The sequence below is a fragment of the Syngnathus acus genome, chromosome 12, assembly GCF_901709675.1.
Source record: "Syngnathus acus chromosome 12, fSynAcu1.2, whole genome shotgun sequence".
NCBI lineage: Eukaryota > Metazoa > Chordata > Actinopteri > Syngnathiformes > Syngnathidae > Syngnathus > Syngnathus acus.
In genome coordinates this window covers 2,060,403-2,081,698 of record NC_051097.1, presented here as the reverse complement: position 1 = coordinate 2,081,698, position 21,296 = coordinate 2,060,403, and the positions used below count along the sequence as shown (strand labels likewise).

At 42.9% G+C, this 21,296-nt stretch overlaps 2 protein-coding genes across 4 annotated transcripts in view; one reads left to right on the top strand and one right to left on the bottom strand.

Annotated features, from left to right (window-relative positions):
• Window positions 1–5,392, top strand: part of chd1 (chromodomain helicase DNA binding protein 1) — a 38,760-nt gene extending 33,368 nt beyond the window's left edge. For all 3 annotated transcript variants that reach the window (XM_037265778.1, XM_037265777.1, XM_037265776.1), the window contains exons 28-36: window positions 173–295; window positions 377–520; window positions 605–898; window positions 991–1,122; window positions 1,255–1,433; window positions 2,574–2,673; window positions 2,921–2,972; window positions 3,066–3,300; window positions 4,026–5,392. In XM_037265778.1, coding sequence (XP_037121673.1) covers window positions 173–295; window positions 377–520; window positions 605–898; window positions 991–1,122; window positions 1,255–1,433; window positions 2,574–2,673; window positions 2,921–2,972; window positions 3,066–3,300; window positions 4,026–4,308 — 1,542 coding nt within the window. In that variant the 3' untranslated portion in view covers window positions 4,309–5,392. The remainder of the gene's footprint in view (window positions 1–172; window positions 296–376; window positions 521–604; window positions 899–990; window positions 1,123–1,254; window positions 1,434–2,573; window positions 2,674–2,920; window positions 2,973–3,065; window positions 3,301–4,025) is intronic.
• A 2,504-nt stretch (window positions 5,393–7,896) lies between these two features.
• reep5 (receptor accessory protein 5) lies at window positions 7,897–20,814 on the bottom strand. The gene is made up of 5 exons (XM_037265909.1): window positions 20,580–20,814; window positions 20,277–20,370; window positions 9,019–9,157; window positions 8,556–8,724; window positions 7,897–8,132 (listed from the first exon to the last, which is right to left on the bottom strand). Exons 1-5 carry the CDS (start codon window positions 20,695–20,697, stop codon window positions 8,083–8,085), a joined length of 570 nt encoding a protein of 189 aa, XP_037121804.1. The 5' UTR covers window positions 20,698–20,814; the 3' UTR covers window positions 7,897–8,082.
• Between the last annotated feature and the right edge of the window lie 482 nt (window positions 20,815–21,296).

The window sequence follows — 21,296 nt, the reverse complement described above, 5'->3', positions numbered from 1 at the left end:
GTACACCTTTCATGGAAGCCTGGCTGGAACTGAAATTGGAGGTTGAACATCATCACAGAATTTCTTGCGTCTTGTGTCGGTTTCATTGTTTTTATTAGTTATGTCAACTTTTCACAGTTGCCAAAAACGTCATATTCTCTTCAAGCAAATTATGTCAAATTGTCTGTTACAGCTTCTACCAGATGACCCTGATAAGAAGCCCCAAGCAAAACAGCTCCAGACCAGAGCAGACTACCTCATCAAGTTACTGAGCAAGGACCTTGCCAAAAAAGAAGCTCAGAAACAAGCAGGGACAGTATGTCTGACATTTACATTTTGTTTTCAGTCAATTATTTGTTCATTCATTTAATGAAATACGCCTTGCATTTATTTGTAGGTCAATTCTCGAAAGAGGAAGCCAAGAAGCAAAAAGAGAGAAACTGTGAAACCATCACAGATAGATGAGATGATTAAGAGTGCATCATCAGATCCTCCATCGGATAAAAGATCGGATGATGAGGATGAAATAGATGAGGAAAAGGTACATTAAAATTCCTGTTATGTTTGCTTCGTTGCTGTGCCTCGTCGAAGTGTTTGCGCTCATGTGAGACATTAACTGTTTCAGGAGGAAATGCCCGAGAAGGCTTTAAGCAGACGAACCAGATCAGACAGAGAGACAGTGAAGGAAGAAATTCAGGAAGAGGAAGAAGATGATGAGGAAGAGGAGGAAGAGGAGGAAGAGGAGGAGACTCAACAGGACAATGGCTCTTCATCTGGTGAGAGGGAGTATAAAGAGGAAATAAAGAAAGAATGCAAAAAGGAAGACAGTTGGGACAGTAAAGACAACAAGGAGCCAAAAGAGAGAAAAGAAGTCAAACCTTTGGATTCAGTCCATAAACAAGAGGACGGCATGGAAAAGGTAAATCCACTTAAATATTATTATTATTATTATTATTATAAACACATACTGTCAACAAATGGACATAATTATCGCTTTTTTTTCTTCAACAGACTGAAAGCAAAGCTGAGGTCAGAGAACGAATAAAAAAAGCATCTGATGGGCCAGTCCACATAACAGCAAGTGGAGAGAATATACCAGTGTCTGAGGAGTCTGAAGAACTGGACCAGAAAACATTTAGTGTGGTATGGTCAAACTTTCACAAAGCTGGGCATGATGGTTTTAAAATGGGTTTTGTATCATTCATTATGATTAAATTACATTCTTGTGATCCAATCACCTAGCTGTAGTTAGCATTGACTGTTTGAATGTTGTAGTGCAAAGAGAGAATGCGGCCAGTGAAAGCAGCCCTTAAGCAGCTGGACCGACCAGAGAAGGGTCTCTCAGAGCGTGAGCAGCTTGAACATACCAGGCAATGTCTCATCAAGATTGGAGATCACATCACGGAGTGTCTGAAGGAGTATTCCAATCCTGACCTCATCAAACAGTGGCGAAAGTAAGCATGTTTTGCCTCTTTGTTACAAAAAAGCGTCAAGAAATAGGGAACCAATCCTTCCAGAGATTGAATACAAATTTGGCCTCTCAAATACAAACTAATCATTTTGATTTCAGCGTTACACAGTATTTTTTTATATCATTAAGTTAATGAACTCAAGAATGGGTTCATATTTTTAGACAATACAGGACAAAAAAAAAGATATACAAAAAACATACCTGCAAATTAATGACACGACAAACATGACCTTGATGACCCTAATGAACTCATTGATTAAATACCAAGTTATATTAGCTTTGGATTTTTCGTTACAGCTTTTTATAGTAGGTATGTTCGTTTTTATTAATTTTTAGTGTTTGCAATTTGCTTTATTTTAATGTTGTTTTTATTATTTGTATTAGTTTTTGATTTTGTGGAATGTTAAATCCTGAACATGAAATAAACTCACTAATACAAAAACAAAGGATGCTTTTACGGTAATTATCGTCAGTTCATGTTTTATAAACTAAAATGAAGTTTCAGGTCATTTTACTTTCCTAAAGAAAACTCGTTTTTATTTAATCTCTTTAATGATAATGTTATTTCAATTTTAGTTTTAATGTTAGCTTTCATTAGCTTTAGTAACTTTGATTGACACACAGAAGTGTTTGAATAAATTTATACAGTAACTGGTATTTTGTCTACCTTTTTATGCTTGTTCAAGTTTGTCGGCAATGTGTTTAGAAAGCGTGTTTTACTCAGTATAAATGTGTGGGAGGAGTATTTCAAATATTGCAGATGTTCACCTATTGTGGGTGGGTCAGTTTAAATGGGGGATCACTCTAATTTAAGATTCTTTGTGTTAAATTAGCCCAAGAACAAATGGCATGTAAAACTCCAGCATTTATTGTTACCCACACCGCATGAGCACCATACACTGCTCTCAAACTACATTTCCCATATCTGCAACAAATTGACACACATACACTCGGATGGCTACTGAAGTGAGACAAATTGGATATTAACTTGTACATGAATAAGATTCACTTCAAATAAAACACCACATCAGTTAGCATGACTTATTATGAATTGTGAATGTGATTTCTTCAATGTCTGAGTCGATAAGCACCCTTATGATAATAATAATGTTTGTTTTGACAGAAACCTGTGGATATTTGTTTCAAAATTCACTGAGTTCGACGCCAGGAAATTACATAAATTGTATAAGCATGCCATCAAGAAAAGGCAAGAGAATGCACAGGTAGGGTAGTATGCCAGTATTTCTACATTGCTGGAATGTCAAAAAAAAAAAGAATTCATCCATAATGATGTTTTTTTTCCTCTCTCTCTCTCTCTCTCTCTCTCTCTCTCTCTCTCTCTCTCTCTCTCTCTCTCTCTCTCTCTCTCTCTCTCTCTCTCTCTCTCTCTCTCTCTCTCTCTCTCTCTCTCTCTCTCTCTCTCTCTCTCTCTCTCTCTCTCTCTCTCTCTCTCTCTCTCTAAATAAACAGGCAATGGAGCAAAACACTAGGAGTACAAACACTATAGGTTTTAAACACACAGGTACTGTATGACTTTCACTTAACTGTGCAACCATCACCCGATTATTTTATGGCTTTTCGACTAGATTAATTTTTCCGTGCTATTTTGTCCCAGATATCGAACGGCTGAGGGACAACTCTCACCAGGATGACAGCAGCAGGGACAGTTATAGCTCAGACAGGCATCAGCCATCAGTGCGTTACCATGACAGCAGCAAGGAAAGACACAGTTCGGAGGCCCACAGAAAGGCAGCAGAGTCTAGAAAAAGACCCTACTCCTCATTAAGCAATGGGAAAGACCACAGAGACCACTACCGACCGGACAGCAGGGACCGAGACAGGCAGGACAGGTGAATACTAAAATGTCTTTCAGCCTACTTGATTTGAATGCTTCAGTTACAATAAACAAGGGATGTTCTATGCCACTTTTTTTCAGACTGATACCAGTATGAGTGCTTAACACTTGAGTACTCGCATATAATAAATACAAGATTCCAGAGGAAAAATACCATTCATATTACAAAATATACAACTCTGTATAATAGACAAGTTAAAACGCTATGTTGCCTATACTGCATTACGCAGAAAAAAAAGGCTTGTAATAATGCACTGAACAATGACATTCTATTTTTCTAAATTGCATTGAGACAGGTATAGCATAGGTTTTTGGCGAATGGCAATGATAGTCATTGATTGACATCTGCCATGTGATCACATGCTTTTTTTCTTTCTTTATGATCGACATTGAAAGTCATTGATCGACATGCTGATAACGTGCCTTTTGTTCCCACATTTTTCTATGGAAATTGGTCCGTCACAGTCGGTGGCCAGTCGATTAGAGCACCACTAATATTAACTTCACAAAACATTTTGCCAAATAGTGGAACCGTGACCACGTCATGAAGTAGGTTTACTGTACCTGGAAAAAACTTGACGCTTAGTTCTTTTCTAATTGGAGCCTTTGCAATTTAAAAATGTAATCCTACTACACTGCACTTTGAATTTGATTAATCGTTCATATATCCAACAAATAATCTTGCCGGTCTGAGTCAGGTTAATGTATTTGTGTGTGCAGACATTACAGCGATGGTAAGCAAAGGAAGTTGGAGGAGTTGCGCTCTAGCAGAGACCACCGGCCGGACCTAAAGGATCTCTCCCACTCGGACCAGCGCTCGTCTTACCGCTACCACTCGGACTGGCAGACGGAGCAGAGGGCCTCGGCCAGCGGGCCACGCTCTCCCCGTGACCAGCGCTCACCTTACGACTCGCGTTCCCCGCTGGGCCACCGGTCTCCCTTCGACTATTCGTCCGACCACAAGAGCACACCGGAGCAGATCTGGAGCACCCGTAAGACATAACGGAAGCTGCCTGGGCCTGCTAAATAGCGGCCATGAACTCGCTAACACAGCCCACGTCTTACAGGGAAGCTGTAGAAAGCACTGTTCCACTGGAGATGAACGCTAAGCAGCGCCTCAAACCAGGCATCATGGAAAACAAATCATAGCATATTTTTGTATTTAAGAGTTAAATGCTGCTGCGTATGCAGCACACCTTTTGTTATTTTTTTACAAAGTTTTTTTTTGTACCTCTGGACAAAATAGACCCTGAGCGCTGCCTCATTCTCCCGCCAACCCCATGACACTGGATCCTGTGTTTTGACTGTTCGTGTCTGTCTGTCTCAATCATGTCTAACATGATTATCTACCTTATTTAAGTGTTAAGTCAGTCAAACCGTCAGCTGTTGCATGACTCATGTTACAAGCTGTCAAAAGTCCAGTCTGGGCTCAGGCTTACCGCCTGACGTACCTCATTTACATACTTTCTCATTTGTTTGCGTAAGAATTATTTAAGACCAGATTTTAGCTGTAAAAAAAAAAAAAAAACACAACACCCTGTATTTGCTTTCTTCATTTTGTGAGCATTTTTTCCCTCCTGTAATGTAAATTTTTGTAAAATAGTAAATCAGTGGTCTTTTTCCTCAGGCTTTTTGGATTCATTAAGACTTTACTTTTCTTTATCAACTCAGGCGTTTTTGTTCTACAAGTGAGTTTCTGTATAGTAGTTCTTTCACAATAATTCTTTCAGAATGTAACTTTGGTAAAGGGAACGTTCTTGCCGAGTTTGTCTCTAGCGCTTTTTTGTTAAAATCGGTGACTTTTCAAATCAGTCAAAAGAGACCTGCTTAGATATTTTTCACAATTGGTTTTTTTCGTTAATTTTTCAATTTATGACGTAGGCAATAATGTCAATATTCTATGCAGCCAAGTATATTTGTGGTGAACCACCCAACTGAATGAAGTCACTGTTACGGTTCACTCTGTTGTACATAATTTTCCTCTATATTTCAGAATCAATTTACACTGAGAGTGCATGGATTTTTATGAATTGTTTTTATATAGTTGTTTATGAAGCCATTAAAATCAATCACTGTATTCCCTTGGACCAGCCCTTAAAACATCTGTCAAGTGGGTCATACTGAAACTATACAATTCTGTGGATTTAGGCCTTAGCTTTTGTTGAGTTTGAGCTCCAACATACGGTTACGCGGCAAGCTGGAACGGTTAACAATACTTAACAGTGCTGCTCTTTGCAAAAACACGAACATAATCTCCATCCCACATTTATCTCACTGGCTTCCCATTATCCACAAGGAGGATGCATAATCTCCCTGAAAACACATCTTACTTCTGAAATGCTACCTAGTACCTTTTCCAATGCAACATTCATTTTAGCAGTGTTAATTCCATTCCTTTGTCTTCATTCCAGAACTGTTAAAAAGCTATCCCTGATCACTTAGCTTTATTTATTGTTACTAGGGGTGTAAATCGCGGGTTTTGTCACGATACGATATCATATCGATACAAAGAACCGCGATACGATATTTGCCGATATCTTAAAGCCTGCTGTGATTCATTCACGATACATCAAGATATAGTGCTCCACGATCGATATTTTTATTTTTATTTATTTATTTTAAATAAAAAATATAGAACAATATCCTGATTTATAACAATTCATACGCAAAATCAACAAGGTACTGCAAACTCTTTATTTAGGAAATTACAAGAGTATTGTAGTATACAAAGTGCTTATTTTAACACTGAACTTTATCAAATTCCTATATTTTTTCTCATACAAGTAAAGAAAAATGAATATTCTTTCTTTTTTTGTAATACCATTAACTTTAAAGTGCATTACTGAACTATTTATTTACAATAATTTTAATTGTCCGTTGAGCCATCTTTTCTTTGGAATCCAAAGTGCTTCCAAACGAATGACTTGAAGCCCAAAGGGGAGCGAATTTCCTCGTCTTCTTGGACACTAGCCATAGCACCAGCCCAGGAGCCGCGTAGTTGTCGGCTCCCCTTTCACGTGCCTGCTCTGCTCACAACACAGCGCGCCGCGTACTGCTCCCGGAAAGAGGAAGCAAGCAACAATGAACTGGATTTCAAAATAAAGTCGCGTCTAATGTCCGAGGTCAAACACGGCGATATAAATCGATGTTTACATTTAGCATCGATGCCAATAAATCGTAGAGCATTATATCGATTAATCGATGTGTATCGATGAATCGTTACACCCCTAATTGTTACATTAATTTTGATTATCCAAACTTACAGCCTCTGAAGCTAAAGTAACTTCACATAACACAATGTGACTTGTACTGATTCCATCACCTGCATGGTATGGTGGCGCACTGGTTGGCACGTCACAGTTCAGAGGTTGTGCGAATGGAACCCGCAATCCGGCCCTCCTTGTGTGGAGTTTGCATGTTCTTCCCTTGCCTTCATGGGTTCTCTCCAGGTATTCAGATTTCTTCACACCCCTAAAAGACTGATTGAGCACTCCAAATTTCATCTCAGTGTGCCCTGTAATTGGCTGGCAACCAGTGCAGGGTGTCCCCCTCCTACTGCCCAATGACTAATGGGATAGGATACACTCGCGACCCTAATGCTTTGAAGATATGACATATCGTTGCATAAATTAAGGAAATTCAGATTGTTTACTGGAGGTCGAAATGTGTTATGATAAACGAGAACAACGAACAATCTATCGCAGGCCCTTGTCTAAATTTAGACCGGCCCGAAGCATCGTGTCATAAAATTTATGTGGCCCGCTGGCACTGTCACGGGAACCTGCAAGCAACAGAAGTCAAACGCATACGAACGGGAAAGCGCACATGAGCGAGGGCGTTCTCCCCCGTCCCTTACTAGTCCACGCGCACACATGTCCGTTTGCAAGATAGTCGGTGACACACTTCCTCATTCAAATGTCTGCATACCAAGGAAACCACGCCGCAGCCAGTGTGAGCGAGGCGTAAGGCGACGCTAAGATCAGAGAAGCTGCCAGTGGCGGAAACCATTTTGGAACTCAACTGTAAGACTGAATCAACCGCAGTCATATGTTGCCTGCGACAATAACAGAGATTCTTTTGTTTTTAAGCTTTTTCACTGAGCTTTAATTAAGCTACGTCTTTTTGGTTAACGGTTTTGCTATTCAGCAAAATTCAAGTCACTGTCAAAGAAGGGAAAGTTTAAGATTCTCTGCATAGCTCAACAAGTCAATAAGTAAGGATAGGTTAACAAAAACAGCGGATTGGGCTCTGAAAAATTTATGGACAAAAGAAAAACTAATGTACAAGTGTAGCCTACACATTTAATTGCAAAATTGTTTTTATTTCAATAACCAATAATACTATAAATCAGTTTGAACTCAGTTTCCTGAACAGACCAGGCCGTATAGGTTAAAATAGTTTGAGACTAGCCTTGGTCTTGAGTTAAATAATCTCCTGTCTTCTATGGCCAGACACCCGGTTTGATATGATAAAGGCTGAATGCTTCACTGTTATGATAAAAAAAAAAAAAAAGGATTATCTTGACTACATCAATGATGCTGAAAGACATGTCATGACAACATGTCATGTTCTGGCAGAAAACATTCAACCATTTCTGTTAGGTGTTTATTCGGTTCATTCAGGATCAGGGCAATGTACAGTAACCTGTCAAACAAGTAAACTGAACAGGGAAATGGCTTTGACATTACAGACCAGACAGATAATTCATTAAATACAACAAGGCAACATTATTTTATGGTAACAGCTGCGCACAGACGATCCTGGGTGGAGGTCCTGATTAGGAGCTCTTCTTCTCCTCAAAAATTATGTTGGCAGTTGCTTTCTTGGCTGTGGACACACACACACAAATGCAGACACGCGCACACACAAGATGACTTAAGGGACACAGCACAATAAAACACACAGTTGATCCCTCTATTTTTGATAAGCAGCATATAGTGTTTTCCTTGTTGAAATAAATCATGTGGCGCAATGTTTAGCAAATCCACCACAGTTCAGAGGTGTATGTACTTGATAGGTTGTGGCATTCAAAGGCAGAGGATGATGTGTACTTTTACTGTGCAGAGTACAGGACCGTGCCTTTTGTCTCGTCTTGTGATTTACCGCATCTCCACAACATATGTTTCAATTAATGTTAACAGAATTTTACTCAGCCCTAAAAATCATAATCAGTCGGGCACTTTATTTCGGTCAATATGACTAATCAATCGATTATTTATTTAGGGGGCAAGTCTGAGCCCTAGTACTCACCCTCATCTTTGAACTTGTCAGCTGCTTCTGATGCCTTATCCTTTATGTTCTTAACTGCATCATCAATCTTGGATTCGTTCTTGAGGAAAAAGGGGCGAATGATGCGATTGTAAATCTGGACCGAACCGTTTGAAGGAGTTGGAGCCATGCACCAGACCAGGAAGGCACACTGTGAAGACAGGTACTGTGTCATAAAAAAGCTCACGACATGAACCTCCCCTAAACTCCAATTTTAACAAGTTTAGTTTGATAGTATAGTATAATAGTTCAAATATGTCTGTACTGCCTTGGTGCAGGTCTACACTGTCGCAGTTAGGATGCCTTACTCCATATTTGTCCTTGGTTATTCTATCCTTGGCCACCTGTTTCCATCAAACTCACCTTTGTTTTGTTTTTGACAACTTAAAATCTGAAGACATCATATACAACATGGCAGGCTGCTAACAAACTACAGCCAGATTACCTTTCCGATGTAGTAAAACGGGAACCACGAGAGAAAGATGTCTGCAAAAAACTCGGCCACACTGAAGAGTCCATACACCACCCAGTAAGTCAGCCATTTAGTATCATCATCTTTGGTAGCACTTTCTATGGCCTTGATGCTGTAGAGAAAACATACAATTGTCAGGACTTATGTTAGAAGTCACTAAATTCAGAATAGTTGTCCGTATACCTGTCTGTAGCTTTTCACTTCATCGTTGAATGTTTAAAATACTGTATTAAATGTGACTACTAATAATAAAAATAATAAATAATCAATACAAATAATTTGAAATTTGAATTAAATTAGAATTTTTTGAAAATTAGAATATTTTAAATTGTCATTTGTATATTGATGCATTTTTTTGAGACAGTGATCTGCACAAACCTGTCTCTAAAATAATAAGCTGTGTGGAGGTAAAAGAGAGAAACAAAACATCAAGCATTTAATCACATTATTTTCTATTAAGCATTTGACCTGAAATTCAAGAAATGATTGCCAAGACATTGAGGAGGCATACTCTTTTAACAGACCTGGTCTGAAAGCAATACAACTTGTTTTTAGTCAGTGTTGATCGCTGTCATCCAGTTTGTCAACATGGTTTTACAGCCCACTTCCGCCTGTAGATTGCATTTGGACGATGACTGATTTACAGATACTGAGTGACATAATGACGCGCTGCACAGAATAATACATGCAGGTTGCCCAAAAACTGCATCAACTTGCATGATGTAATGAAATTATTCAACAACCTCAGGATGCCCAAAAATTAAACACAGGTCTATGTTTTGGTTATTTCATTCATGTATAGTTTTTTTTACATGGACTGATTGTATTAATTTCAAGATTTTCAACATTGATTCCCTGATCAGGTCTTATATGCTGTAACATCACTGTCAGCATTTATTGCAATTCTCAAAAATAAACGACCATTAACAAGATAAGATGATTACATACAATCACATACCACTAGTCTGTTTTAAATTTTGTGTTACTGTTTTACATGTGTGAGACAAGGTGAACGATTTAACTTATTCATGGTGGTGTGTAAAAAGGTAAAATTGACAAACCTTCCATATGTTAAACTAAACCTAACACTAAAACTAAACTGAAATGAAGCACGTTCGAATATATGTAGAAAAAAATTGCTCTAAAAACTAATTGCTTATGTACAACCCGATTCAACATGTTATGGAAATAAGTTTAAAAATCATGCTAACTGAGTCACATCATGTAATACCGTATTGGCCCGAATATAAGACGACCCTGATTATAAGACGACCCCCTCTTTTTCAAGACTCAAGTTTGAAAAAATACTTTTTGAACACCAAATTAAATTTTTATACAGAAAATGATTATATATGAAACAAATGATTATAACAATATATTCGAGAGAAAAAGCATATTATTTTGCCTCATTCAAATAATGCAAAAACTGTATCACATCTTAATATCTGAACATTTAAATATGTAAACTAAAGTGCAATCACATTTGTGAAATGTAAATAAACCAATCTACTGTGATAAAACAACAAAATTGCAATAACTGCATTAACCATCAAAGTGAAGTTTAACTGTAACTGTAGTCTTGAAACAAATCTGAATAAGGAAAAACATTGCAATAAAATAATGCAAACTGCTACCGCTATTGTTGGGGAGCCTGAGGACTGTATAGGGCAGGGGTCTCAAACTCCAGTCCTCAGGGGCCGCATTCCTACATGTTTTCCAAGTTTCCCTCATTAAACACACCTGATTCAATTATCAGGCTCCTGCAGAACGTGAGGATGAACTGATCATTTGAATCAGGTGTGTTTAACGAGGGAAACATGTTAAAGTTAAAAGTTAAAGTCCCAATGATCGTCACACACACCTGGGTGTGGTGAAATTTGTCCTCTGCATTTAACCCATCCCCGTGTGATTTTAATCCATCCCCTGGGGGAGAGGGGAGCAGTGAGCAGCAGCGGTGCCGCGCTCGGGAATCAGTTGGTGATCTAACCCCCCAATTCCAACCCTTAATGCTGAGTGCCAAGCAGGGAGGCAATGGGTCCCATTTTTATAGTCTTTGGTATGACCTGGCCGGGGTTTGAACCCACAACCTTCCAGTCTCAAGGTGGACACTCTACCACTATGTATGTTTGCGGCCCCCGAGGACTGGAGTTTGAGACCCCTGGTATAGGGGGTTGGCTCGGATGGTTATGGTCTTTTCGCCCCCGGGTGTCGGTCAGAACACAGGAGGGAAGACGTGGTTCAGTTTTGATTGCTTTACTGAATTATTGGCAAAAACGTAACAGGCACTGTGGCTCATAGGGGCATGCAGGCAAACTGGCAAAAGGGTATAGGCACAGTTTGGTCATAACTTATGACCAAACTGTGGACTCGGTCTGTGGACTCGGTCGGATTTTTGCACCGAGTCCTAGTCCGAGTCCGGCCTCTTGACCACGAGTCCGAGTCCGGCTGTCCATTTTTTCTGTTAATTCATGTGACTGCTTAGTCTTTATTCGAGGCTAATTTAGATCAAAATCTAAATAATTACAACAGTTTTGTGATGGCTTTGTCTTTATTAAACATATAAACGAATACAATAAACAGATACTTTCAAGTTTTAATCATTAATTACACCATTATAGCTCAGACATTTATCTAAACACAAATAATTAGTGACGACCCCACAACTATCGAAACACATCAATGATATAAGCTGGGTGACATAATCGTCCTTGACATTGGTACATAATGTAAACATTAGCCTAAGTGCAACTCAACGTGGCCGCATTGATCGTAACTTACGCTCCGTTTCCCCCCCAAATCTAGAGGCAAAACATTGTTCTCTCGCTGCTCCCGGGTTCTTCCATCTTGGCTGCGCGCGGGGCATTGTGGGTCTTGTACGTGCACGCACGCAGGCAGGCAGGCGCGGGCGCGCACGCAACAACTAAATTTGTCTTCATAACAAGCAAGCAGGGCTGTGGACAGTATTCCTACGCGCATTCTCAGCAGCATGATGAAAATAAAATTGAACGTATTTTTTTTATTGTCGGACTCGGTGGACTCGGTCAAAATCAGCACCGAGTCCGAGTCCGGAAAAAATGCCCGAGTCCGAGTCCCCGAGTCAGAGTCCACAGCCCTGGACTCATACGGATGTGAGAGCAGGTGTGTAGTGTACATGGGTAAGCCTTTGGGTGTGTGAATGTGATTCTCGTGTGTGATTATTGTGTGAAGCGTGTGAAGGGTGTGCGTGTGTGTGTGTGTGTGTTTCTCCAACAGACAGAAATACTGCACATAAGACAACGCTCAACTTCTGACCTCACACAACACTAGTAGACGGCACACATTGCATAACTAACTGCGTGTACCTTTTCCGCTATACTAAATAACCATAAATGAAATATTCTCGGCAACACACCAAACATAAGTCATCAAGACACGAAAATACACTGCTCAAAAAAATTAAAGGAACAGTTTTTTATCAGGGTATGGCATGAATTCAATGAGACTTTTCTGATAAGGTTTTGGTCAGGTATGTGGCAGAGGGGGTTGTTAATCAGTTTCAGCTGCATTGGTGTTGATGGAATTAACAACAGATGCACTAGAGGGGCAACAACGAGATGGTCCCCAAAACAGGACTGATTTTGCAGGTGGAGGCCATTTCAAGTTACTCCCTCTTGATCTTCTTTAACTGTTTTTCCACAAGTGTTGGCTTTAGCTAGAGTGCTTATCACGACTGGGAGCATGAGGCGATTTGTTAACCCTCCTGAAGTTGCGCAGATTGTCCAACTCTTCCAGGATGGCACATCCATGCGCGTGCTGTTGCAAGAAGATTTGATGTGTCTCCCAGTACAATCTCCAGAGCATGGAGGAGATTCCAGGAGACAGGCAGTTACTCTAGGAGAGCTGGACAGGGCCTGGACGGTCCTCATTCCATCAGCAGGACCGATATCTGCTGCTTTGTGCAAGGAAGAACAGGTTGAGCACTGCCCGAGCCCTACAGAATGACCTGCAGCAGGCTACTGGTGTGACTGTCTCTGCCCAAACTGTCAGAAACAGGCTTCACGAGGGTGGCCTCAGAGCACGATGTCCTGTAGTGTTTCCTGTGCTCATTGCTCAGCACCGTGGAGCTCGATTGGCATTTGCCATAGAACACCAGAATTGGCAAGTCCGCCACTGGCGCCCTATGCTTTTCACAGACGAGAGCAGGTTTACCCTGAGCACCTGTGATAGACGTGAAAGGGTCTGGAGAAGCCAAGGAGAGCGCTATGCTGCCTGCAACATCATTCAGCATGACCGGTTTGGTGGTGGGTCTGGGGAGGCATTTCCATGGAGGGACGAACAGACCTCTACAGGCTAGAGAACGGCAGTCTGACTGCCATTAGGTATCGGGATGAAATCCTTGCACCCATGGTCAGACCCTACGCTGGTGCAGTAGGTCCTGGGTTCCTCCTGATCCACAACAATGCCCGGCCTCATGTGGCAAGAGTATGCAGACAGTATCTGGAGGATGAAGGAATTGACACAATTGAATGACCCTCACAATCACCTGATCTAAACCCGATAGAAAACCATCCATCTTCTTCCGCTTATCCGGGGTCGGGTCGCGGGGGCAGCAGCTTTAGGAGGGACTCCCAGACTTCCCTCTCCCCAGCCACTTCATCCAGCTCATCCCGGGGGATCCCAAGACGTTCCCAGGCCAGCTGAGAGACATAGTCTCTCCAGCGCGTCCTGGGTCGTCCCCGGGGTCTCCTACCGGCGGGACATGCCCGGAACACCTCCCCAGGGAGGCGTCCAGGAGGCATCCTGATGAGAAGCCCGAGCCACCTCATCTGGCTCCTCGCAACGTTTAGGAGCAGCGGCTCTACTCCGAGTCTCTCCCGGATGACCGAGCTTCTCACCTTATCTCTAAGGGAGAGAGCCCGGACACCCTGCGGAGGAAACTCCTTCGGCCGCTTGTATCTTGGATCTCGTTCTTTCGGTCACGACCCATAGCACGTGACCATAGGTGAGGGTAGGAGCATAGATCGACCGGTAAATCGAGAGCTTTGCCTTTTGGCTCAGCTCTCTCTTCACCATGACAGATCGGTACAGAGTCCGCATTACTGCCGACGCTGCACCAATCCGCCTGTCGATCTCGCGCTCCAACCTGCCCTCACTCGTGAACAAGACCCCAAGATACTTGAACTCCTCCACTTGCGACAGGATCTCATCCCCGATCCGGAGAGGGCATTCCACCCTTTTCCGACCGAGGGCCATGGACTCGGATCTGGAGGTGCTGACCCTCATCCCGACCGCTTCACACTCGGCTGCGTACCGCTCCAGTGAAAGCTGGAGATCACGGCTTGAAGAAGCCAACAGCACCACGTCGTCTGCAAAAAGCAGAGACGCAATACTGAGGTCCTCAAACCGGAAACCCTCAACACCTTGGCTGCACCTAGAAATTCTGTCCATAAAAATTATGAACAGAATCGGTGACAAAGGGCAGTCTTGGCGGAGTCCAACCCTCACTGGGAACGAATCCGACTTACTGCCGGAAATGCGGACCAAACTCTGGCATCGGTGATACAGGGACCGAACCGCCCTTATCAGTTGGCTCGGCACCCCGTACTCCCGAAGCACCCTCCACAGAACCTCCGGAGGGACACGGTCGAACGCCTTCTCCAAGTCCACAAAACACATGTGGACTGATTGGGCGAACTCCCATGCCCCCTCGAGGATCCTGCCGAGGATGTAGAGCTGGTCCACTGTTCCACGGCCAGGACGAAAGCCACACTGCTCCTCCTGAATCCGAAGTTCGACCTCCCGACGGACCCTCCTCTCCAGCACCCCTGAATAGACCTTACCATTATTATTATTATCATTATAATTATTATTATTATTAGATTTTATTTTATCTATTTATTAGATTTTATTTATTCACATAAATGTTTTGGCCTTGTAGGTTAGGATTGGGCTAAAATAAAAGCAAATGAACCTTGAAATAATATTATATATTATGAATAATATTCTGACTCTCAATTGAATTGGATTACAGTAAACACAAGTCTTCCCACGCTGTAAAAATTAACTTTGCTCAACACAAAAGACAAGCAACAATTTTCAGTAGATATTGGTAAAAAAAAATTCTCCTTAGATAAATGTAGTGAAATGCACTAAACGTTGCTAAATTAAAATATACTTTAAAATATATGTGGAAATAGCTTTGCTTTTATTTGAACTAATAGCTGTTTTTTTTTTTTTTACAGTGTGGGTTTTGCTGCCAGGATGAGGTGCTTAAGGTAACATTGTGTGTTATGGTGTTCATAAATGAAAAAACAAAAAATAATCAAAAACAACCAATTTAAGTAGCCTATAAAAATAAATCTTATGCTTGTTGTCAAGTTTTGGCAGTTGCTCGCATACATATATTATTCTAATATACTTGCCCCCCCCGCCGTTCAAAAATCCCATCTGTGCTCCTGGTGGTGGATATAGTTCAATGGTTCTTGTGCCATGAATTTCAATTTGTTTATCAGAACTGTTTACCGATTGCAATCACATGAGCAACAACTTTGTCTCGCATGATTGCACATCAAGACCACATTTCACTCAACTGCTGCTTTGAGGTTTTTGTCTGAGTCATGTGACATGAGATTGAACTTGTTCTGTATTCAGCACACGCCGAGCGATCTTAGCATCGTCTTCTAACTATACTGGCCCAAATGTACATACTGTACTTTAGTCATACCTAGGATTTTTAGTAAGTCTAACAGCGACATTAAAGGTGACAAGTTCCCTTTACAACAAAGCCAATGTGTAATTCTAAAAAGGTCAACCGGGGAAAATTGTGATACATCTCTATAGGTGTCTAACTTCCATCCATCCATCCATCCATCCATCCATCCATCCATCCATCCATTTGTTGAACCACTTCATCCTCATGAGCTGGGGGGGGGGGGTCAACCTTGCCCACCAGGGCTCCCCTCTGGAGCCAGGCCTGGAGGTGGGGATCGAAGGCGAGCGTCTGGTGGCCGGGCCTTCACCCATGAGGCCCGGCCGGGCACAGCCCGAAAAGGAACCGTGGGTCCCCCTTCCCATGGGCTCACCCCCTGTGGGAGGTGCCAAAGGGGACAGGTGCATCGTGAGCTGGGTGGCGGCCAAGGGCGGGGAACTTGGCAGTCCGATCCCCGGCTGCAGAAGCTGGCTCTTGGGACATGGAATGTCACCTCTCTGGCTGGAAAGGAGCCCGAGCTGGTGTGTGGGGCATAAAAGTTCCGACTTGCCTCCACACACAGTTTGGATTCTGGGACAAGCCCTCTCGAGAGGGGCTGGACTTTCTTCCACTCTGGAGTTGCCCACTGTGAGAGGCGTCGAGCAGGTGTGGGTATATTTATTGCCCCCCGGCTGGGCGCCTGCACACTGGGGTTCACCCCAGTGAACTAGAGGGTAGCCTCTCTCCGCCTTCGGGTGGGGGGACGGGTCCTGACTGTTGTTTGTGCCTATGTACCGAACAGCAGCTCAGAGTACCCACCCTTTTTGGGGTCCTTAGAAGAAGTGCTGGAGAGCGCTCCTTCTGGGGACTCCATCGTTCTACTGGTTGACTTCAATGCTCACGTTGGCAATGACAGTGAGACCTGGAAGGGCGTGATTGGGAGGAACGGCCCCCCTGATCTGAACCCGAGCAGAGTTCTATTGTTGGACTTCTGTGCTCGACACGGATTGTCAACAATGAACACCATGTTCAAACATAAGTGTGTCCATGTGTGCACTTGGCACCTGGACACCCTAGGCCGCAGTTCGATGATCGACTTTGTAGTCATGTCATCGGATTTGCGGCCGCATGTTTTGGATACTCAGGTGAAGAGAGGGGCAGAGCTGTCAACTGATCACCACCTGGTGGTGGGTTGGCTCCGATGGTGGGGGAAGCTGCCGGTCCGACCTGGCTCCAAACGTACTGTGAGGGTCTGCTGGGAACGTCTGGCAGAATCCCATGTCAGGAAGAGCTTCAACTCCCACCTTCGGCAGAGCTTTTTCCTTGACCCGGAGGAGGCGGGGGACATTGAGTCCGAGTGGACCATGTTCCGTGCCTCCATTGTTGAGGCAGCCGACCGGAGCTGTCGTGGCGGCAATCCCCGAACCCGCTGGTGGACACCGGCGGTAAGGGATGCCGCCAAGCTGAATAAAGACTCCGGAGGCAGCCGACAGGCACCGGATGGCCAAGCGGAACGCGGCTTCGGCGGTTGCTGAGGCAAAAACCCGGGCGTGGGAGGAGTTTGGCGAGGCCATGAAGAATGACTTCCGAACGACTTCAAGGAAATTCTGGTCCACCATTCGGCATCTCAAATGGGGAAAGCAGTGCACCGTCAACACTATTTACAGTGGAGATGGCGTGCTGCTGACCTCGACTCGGGACGTCGTGAGTCGGTGGAGAGAATACTTCGAAGACCTCCTCAATTGCACTGACACGCCTTCCATTGTGGAAGCAGGGCCTGGAGACTCTGAGGTGGACTCTCCAATCTCTGGGGTCGAAGTCACTGAGGCAGTTAAAAAACTCCTCAAGGGCAAGGCCCCACGGGTGGATGAGATACGCCCGGAGTTCTTAAACGCTCTGGATATTGTGGGGCTGTCCTGGCTGACACGCCTCTGCGACACTGCGTGGACATCGGGGACGGTGCCTCTGGATTGGCAGACTGGGGTCATGGTTCCCCTCTTAAAGAAGGGGGACCGGAGAGTGTGTTCCAACTACAGAGGAATCACACTCCTCAGCCTCCCTGGTAAGGTCTATTCAGGGGTGCTGGAGAGGAGGGTCCGTTGGGGGGTCGAACCTCGGATTCAGGAGGAGCAGTGTGGTTTTCGTCCTGGCCGTGGAACAGTAGACCAGCTCTATACCCTCGGCAGGGTCTTCGAGGGGGCATGGGAGTTCGCTCAACCAGTCCACATGTGTTTTGTGGACTTGGAGAAGGCGTTCGACCGTGTCCCTCGGGAAGTTCTGTGGAGGGTGCTTCGGGAGTACGGGGTGCTGAGCCAACTGATAAGGGCGGTTCGGTCCCTGTATCAACGATGCCAGAGTTTGGTCCGCATTTCCGGCAGTAAGTCGGATTCGTTCCCAGTGAGGGTTGGACTCCACAAAGGCTGCCCTTTGTCACCGATTCTGTTCACAACTTTTATGGACAGAATTTCTAGGCGCAGCCGAGGTGTTGAGGGTGTCCGGTTTGGTGACCTCAGCATTGCGTCTCTGCTTTTTGGAGACGACGTGGTGCTGTTGGCTTCTTCAAGCCGTGATCTCCAGCTCTCACTGGAGCAGTTTGCAGCCAAGTGTGAAGCGGTCGGGATGAGGGTCAACACCTCCAAATCTGAGTCCATGGTCCTCGGTCGGAAAAGGGTGGAATGCCCTCTCCGGATCGGGGATGAGATCCTGCCCCAAGTGGAGGAGTTCAAGTATCTTGGGGTCTTGTTCACGAGCGAGGGCAGGATGGAGCATGAGATCGACAGGCGGATCGGAGCAGCGTCGGCTGTAATGCGGACTCTGTACCGGTCCGTTGTGGTGAAGAGAGAGCTGAGCCAAAAGATGAGATCGATACATAGAAACATACATAAATAGCTAGAGAGAGAGAGAGAGAGAGAGAGAGAGAGACAGAGAGAGAGAGAAAGAGAGAGAGCGATAAACCCCCAATACCTGGGCAATACTTTAAGAGAAAAATAGACATCCAAATTGCCCAATTATCTTTTTCTTCTTATCTGATGAAATTATCCCCAAAATACCTTTTTCATATGGCTATACCTTTGTATCGATTGTCAGTCATTTGATGAGAATGCCGTCACCCCGTAATCCTCAGTAACATGTGGGCTCCTTTTTTTGGTTCATGTACATATGAAAAAATAGGTTCTGTCTTAAAAGTTGGAGTTTGAATAAGCGACAAGCATTTTTGTGGTTTTCTGCTTTTCCACGCCACCACACAAACCGGAAACATTACATTGTGTAAAATAAAACTAGGCTATTGCTGTTTCACTTGGCAATATCTTTGTACATCTGGATTATTTTGTTGTATTATGATCTTTGCTAATTAAGAAAATTAAAAAAACATGGCATTTTTCACCAAGTACCGATAATATGAAAATTTACATGTACTGCTGTACTGCTCTAGTTTATAACATAATGGTCATATTATTTGAAGAATATGTTTATTCTCATATTAACACAAGATTATCTGAAGGAAAACATAGAAGATCTCTTAAAAAGCATGTTTGTTATTTTCCCCTTCTTACACTTATATAATTTTGAAAACTCCTCTTTTCTCAATCTGATTTTGCCTGGTGTTTTTTGAGTCCACAATTTGTGTGCAAGTAATAGTAGCTTAGTAGACCTTTAAATTATGGATTTGCAGATCCAGTATATAATTGACAATTGTAACTCAAAAAAGCATGCTCCCAATTTATATTTTATACAGCAGCCTAGTGCATATGGTCCTGTTATTGCTGCGCCAAAATTAGGGATCACCTCTTCCGAGGTCAACCAGTTTTCAATAACATTGGTGCCTCTCGTGAAATCTACCCATTGATGTAATATCTGGAAGTCATCCAAAGGTTCACACATCCAGCAAAACTTATTCAGCATATAAAAGAACTCAAGAAAATAACATTATGTGTTTTTGTGTTTGACACCGAGCCTTGATGTGCATTTTTGTGATGCCACTACAGAACCATATCACTGATGACAGAGGGGAAAAAATGGATGACTACGTTACTAGTAATGAAACAGTTTAACAGTCTGCACACTTCAATAATGTGTGGCCATTAAAGTGTATTTGTTTATGTACATATGTGTTTGTTTGTTTGTTTGTTTCAGTTTTTAAATCATTTTCAAGATTCTAGTGATTGTAGTAGTGTTAAATTATCAGAAACTTAACATGCAGAACGTTGACTGAAATACTGTTATGACAGTTGGGTTACCGGTTTCTTACTTGTCAAAACCCATCTCGGGTGCAATTGCGCAATTTGTTAAGTGATATTTGGGATATTGTGTTGAGTCACAAGACATGGATGACGTCATAGTGTGTGTTCACAATTCGTGATTACTAAATTGCATAAATAAAGTGACGGGTTAAAACTACTCTGAGAAATGTGGTAGGTACAGACAGGATACTTGATTGCAGTGCAAACAAAAATAAATAGGATATACGCCAGAGATGATAAGTTTAGAACAGAGAGGTTAGTGTGTGCGAGTACTAGTGTGTTGATGGGTGTGGCCCCTCCTTGATATTGCCCGGTTCACTTACGATATGTAAGCTGGGTAAAGAAAGCCGATGAGGTTACACAGCAAGGAGGCTCCATAGCCAATGACCAAGTACACTGCGATGATGCCAACGATAACTGGAACAAAGCAACACTGCTGTTTAACACAAATAACCTTCAACATATAATCCGCGTTGTGCTTTAAATGTCTCTATTTAGAAATGTCTTTAAACACAGTGAAACATATGCTACCATTCTCCGACGGGATCAAAATGTTATAACAGCCCAAATTGCGCTGACTCGCCAATGCAGTCTTTTTCCATTCCTCTCTTCCTGTCAACACTCACCGAGAGCGAGATACGTCCTGCTAACCCCGGTCTTTGCTTCGACTTTAGCAAGGGCATCAGTCAGGAGGTTCTTCTCATGGAGGAACTTCTCAAATCTTTCTTTAAGTGCCTGTGCCATGGCTGCTCTCTCTTACGGAACGAGGATGAATTAGGAAGTTGTTCTATAGGAAACTGCGACACTTGTGAAACTGAACACTCCCGTTAGTTGCAAGGTATCAAAGTGCATAGCTTTTCCGGTAGGTTCTTCAAAATAAAATATCAGTTTTGTTTCAGAAAAGTGGACACTAAAGCAACCCAAACACACCGTTAATAAATGCTACATTTGCATTTTTCTCATTATTTTTGTGTTGTGAAAACCTCCTCTCCGTATACGATAGACACGTTCATAGCTCAAATTCTGAGAAATGGGTTGGAGCAGCGTAGGATTTGGTTATACAGTATTCTGAAGGTACGGCCAGCCTACTAATCGGTTTAATTAATCAAGAAAATTGTGTTTTGATATTGTACATAGAGCTTCTGTGTATGGATTAACATGTCCAATGACCCTTTTGTGTAATTGAATTCTTCCCACGAGTGTCAACGTTCAGGTCATTACCGCAAAATTTTCACTTGGAAGCACTCCGCTTTGTACAGCCACGCCCATTTCTTTTCTTTTTCCTTTATATTTTGCCAAATAAAGGCAGGACAAACCCGGTTAAAAACAAATGTCGTGGCTGT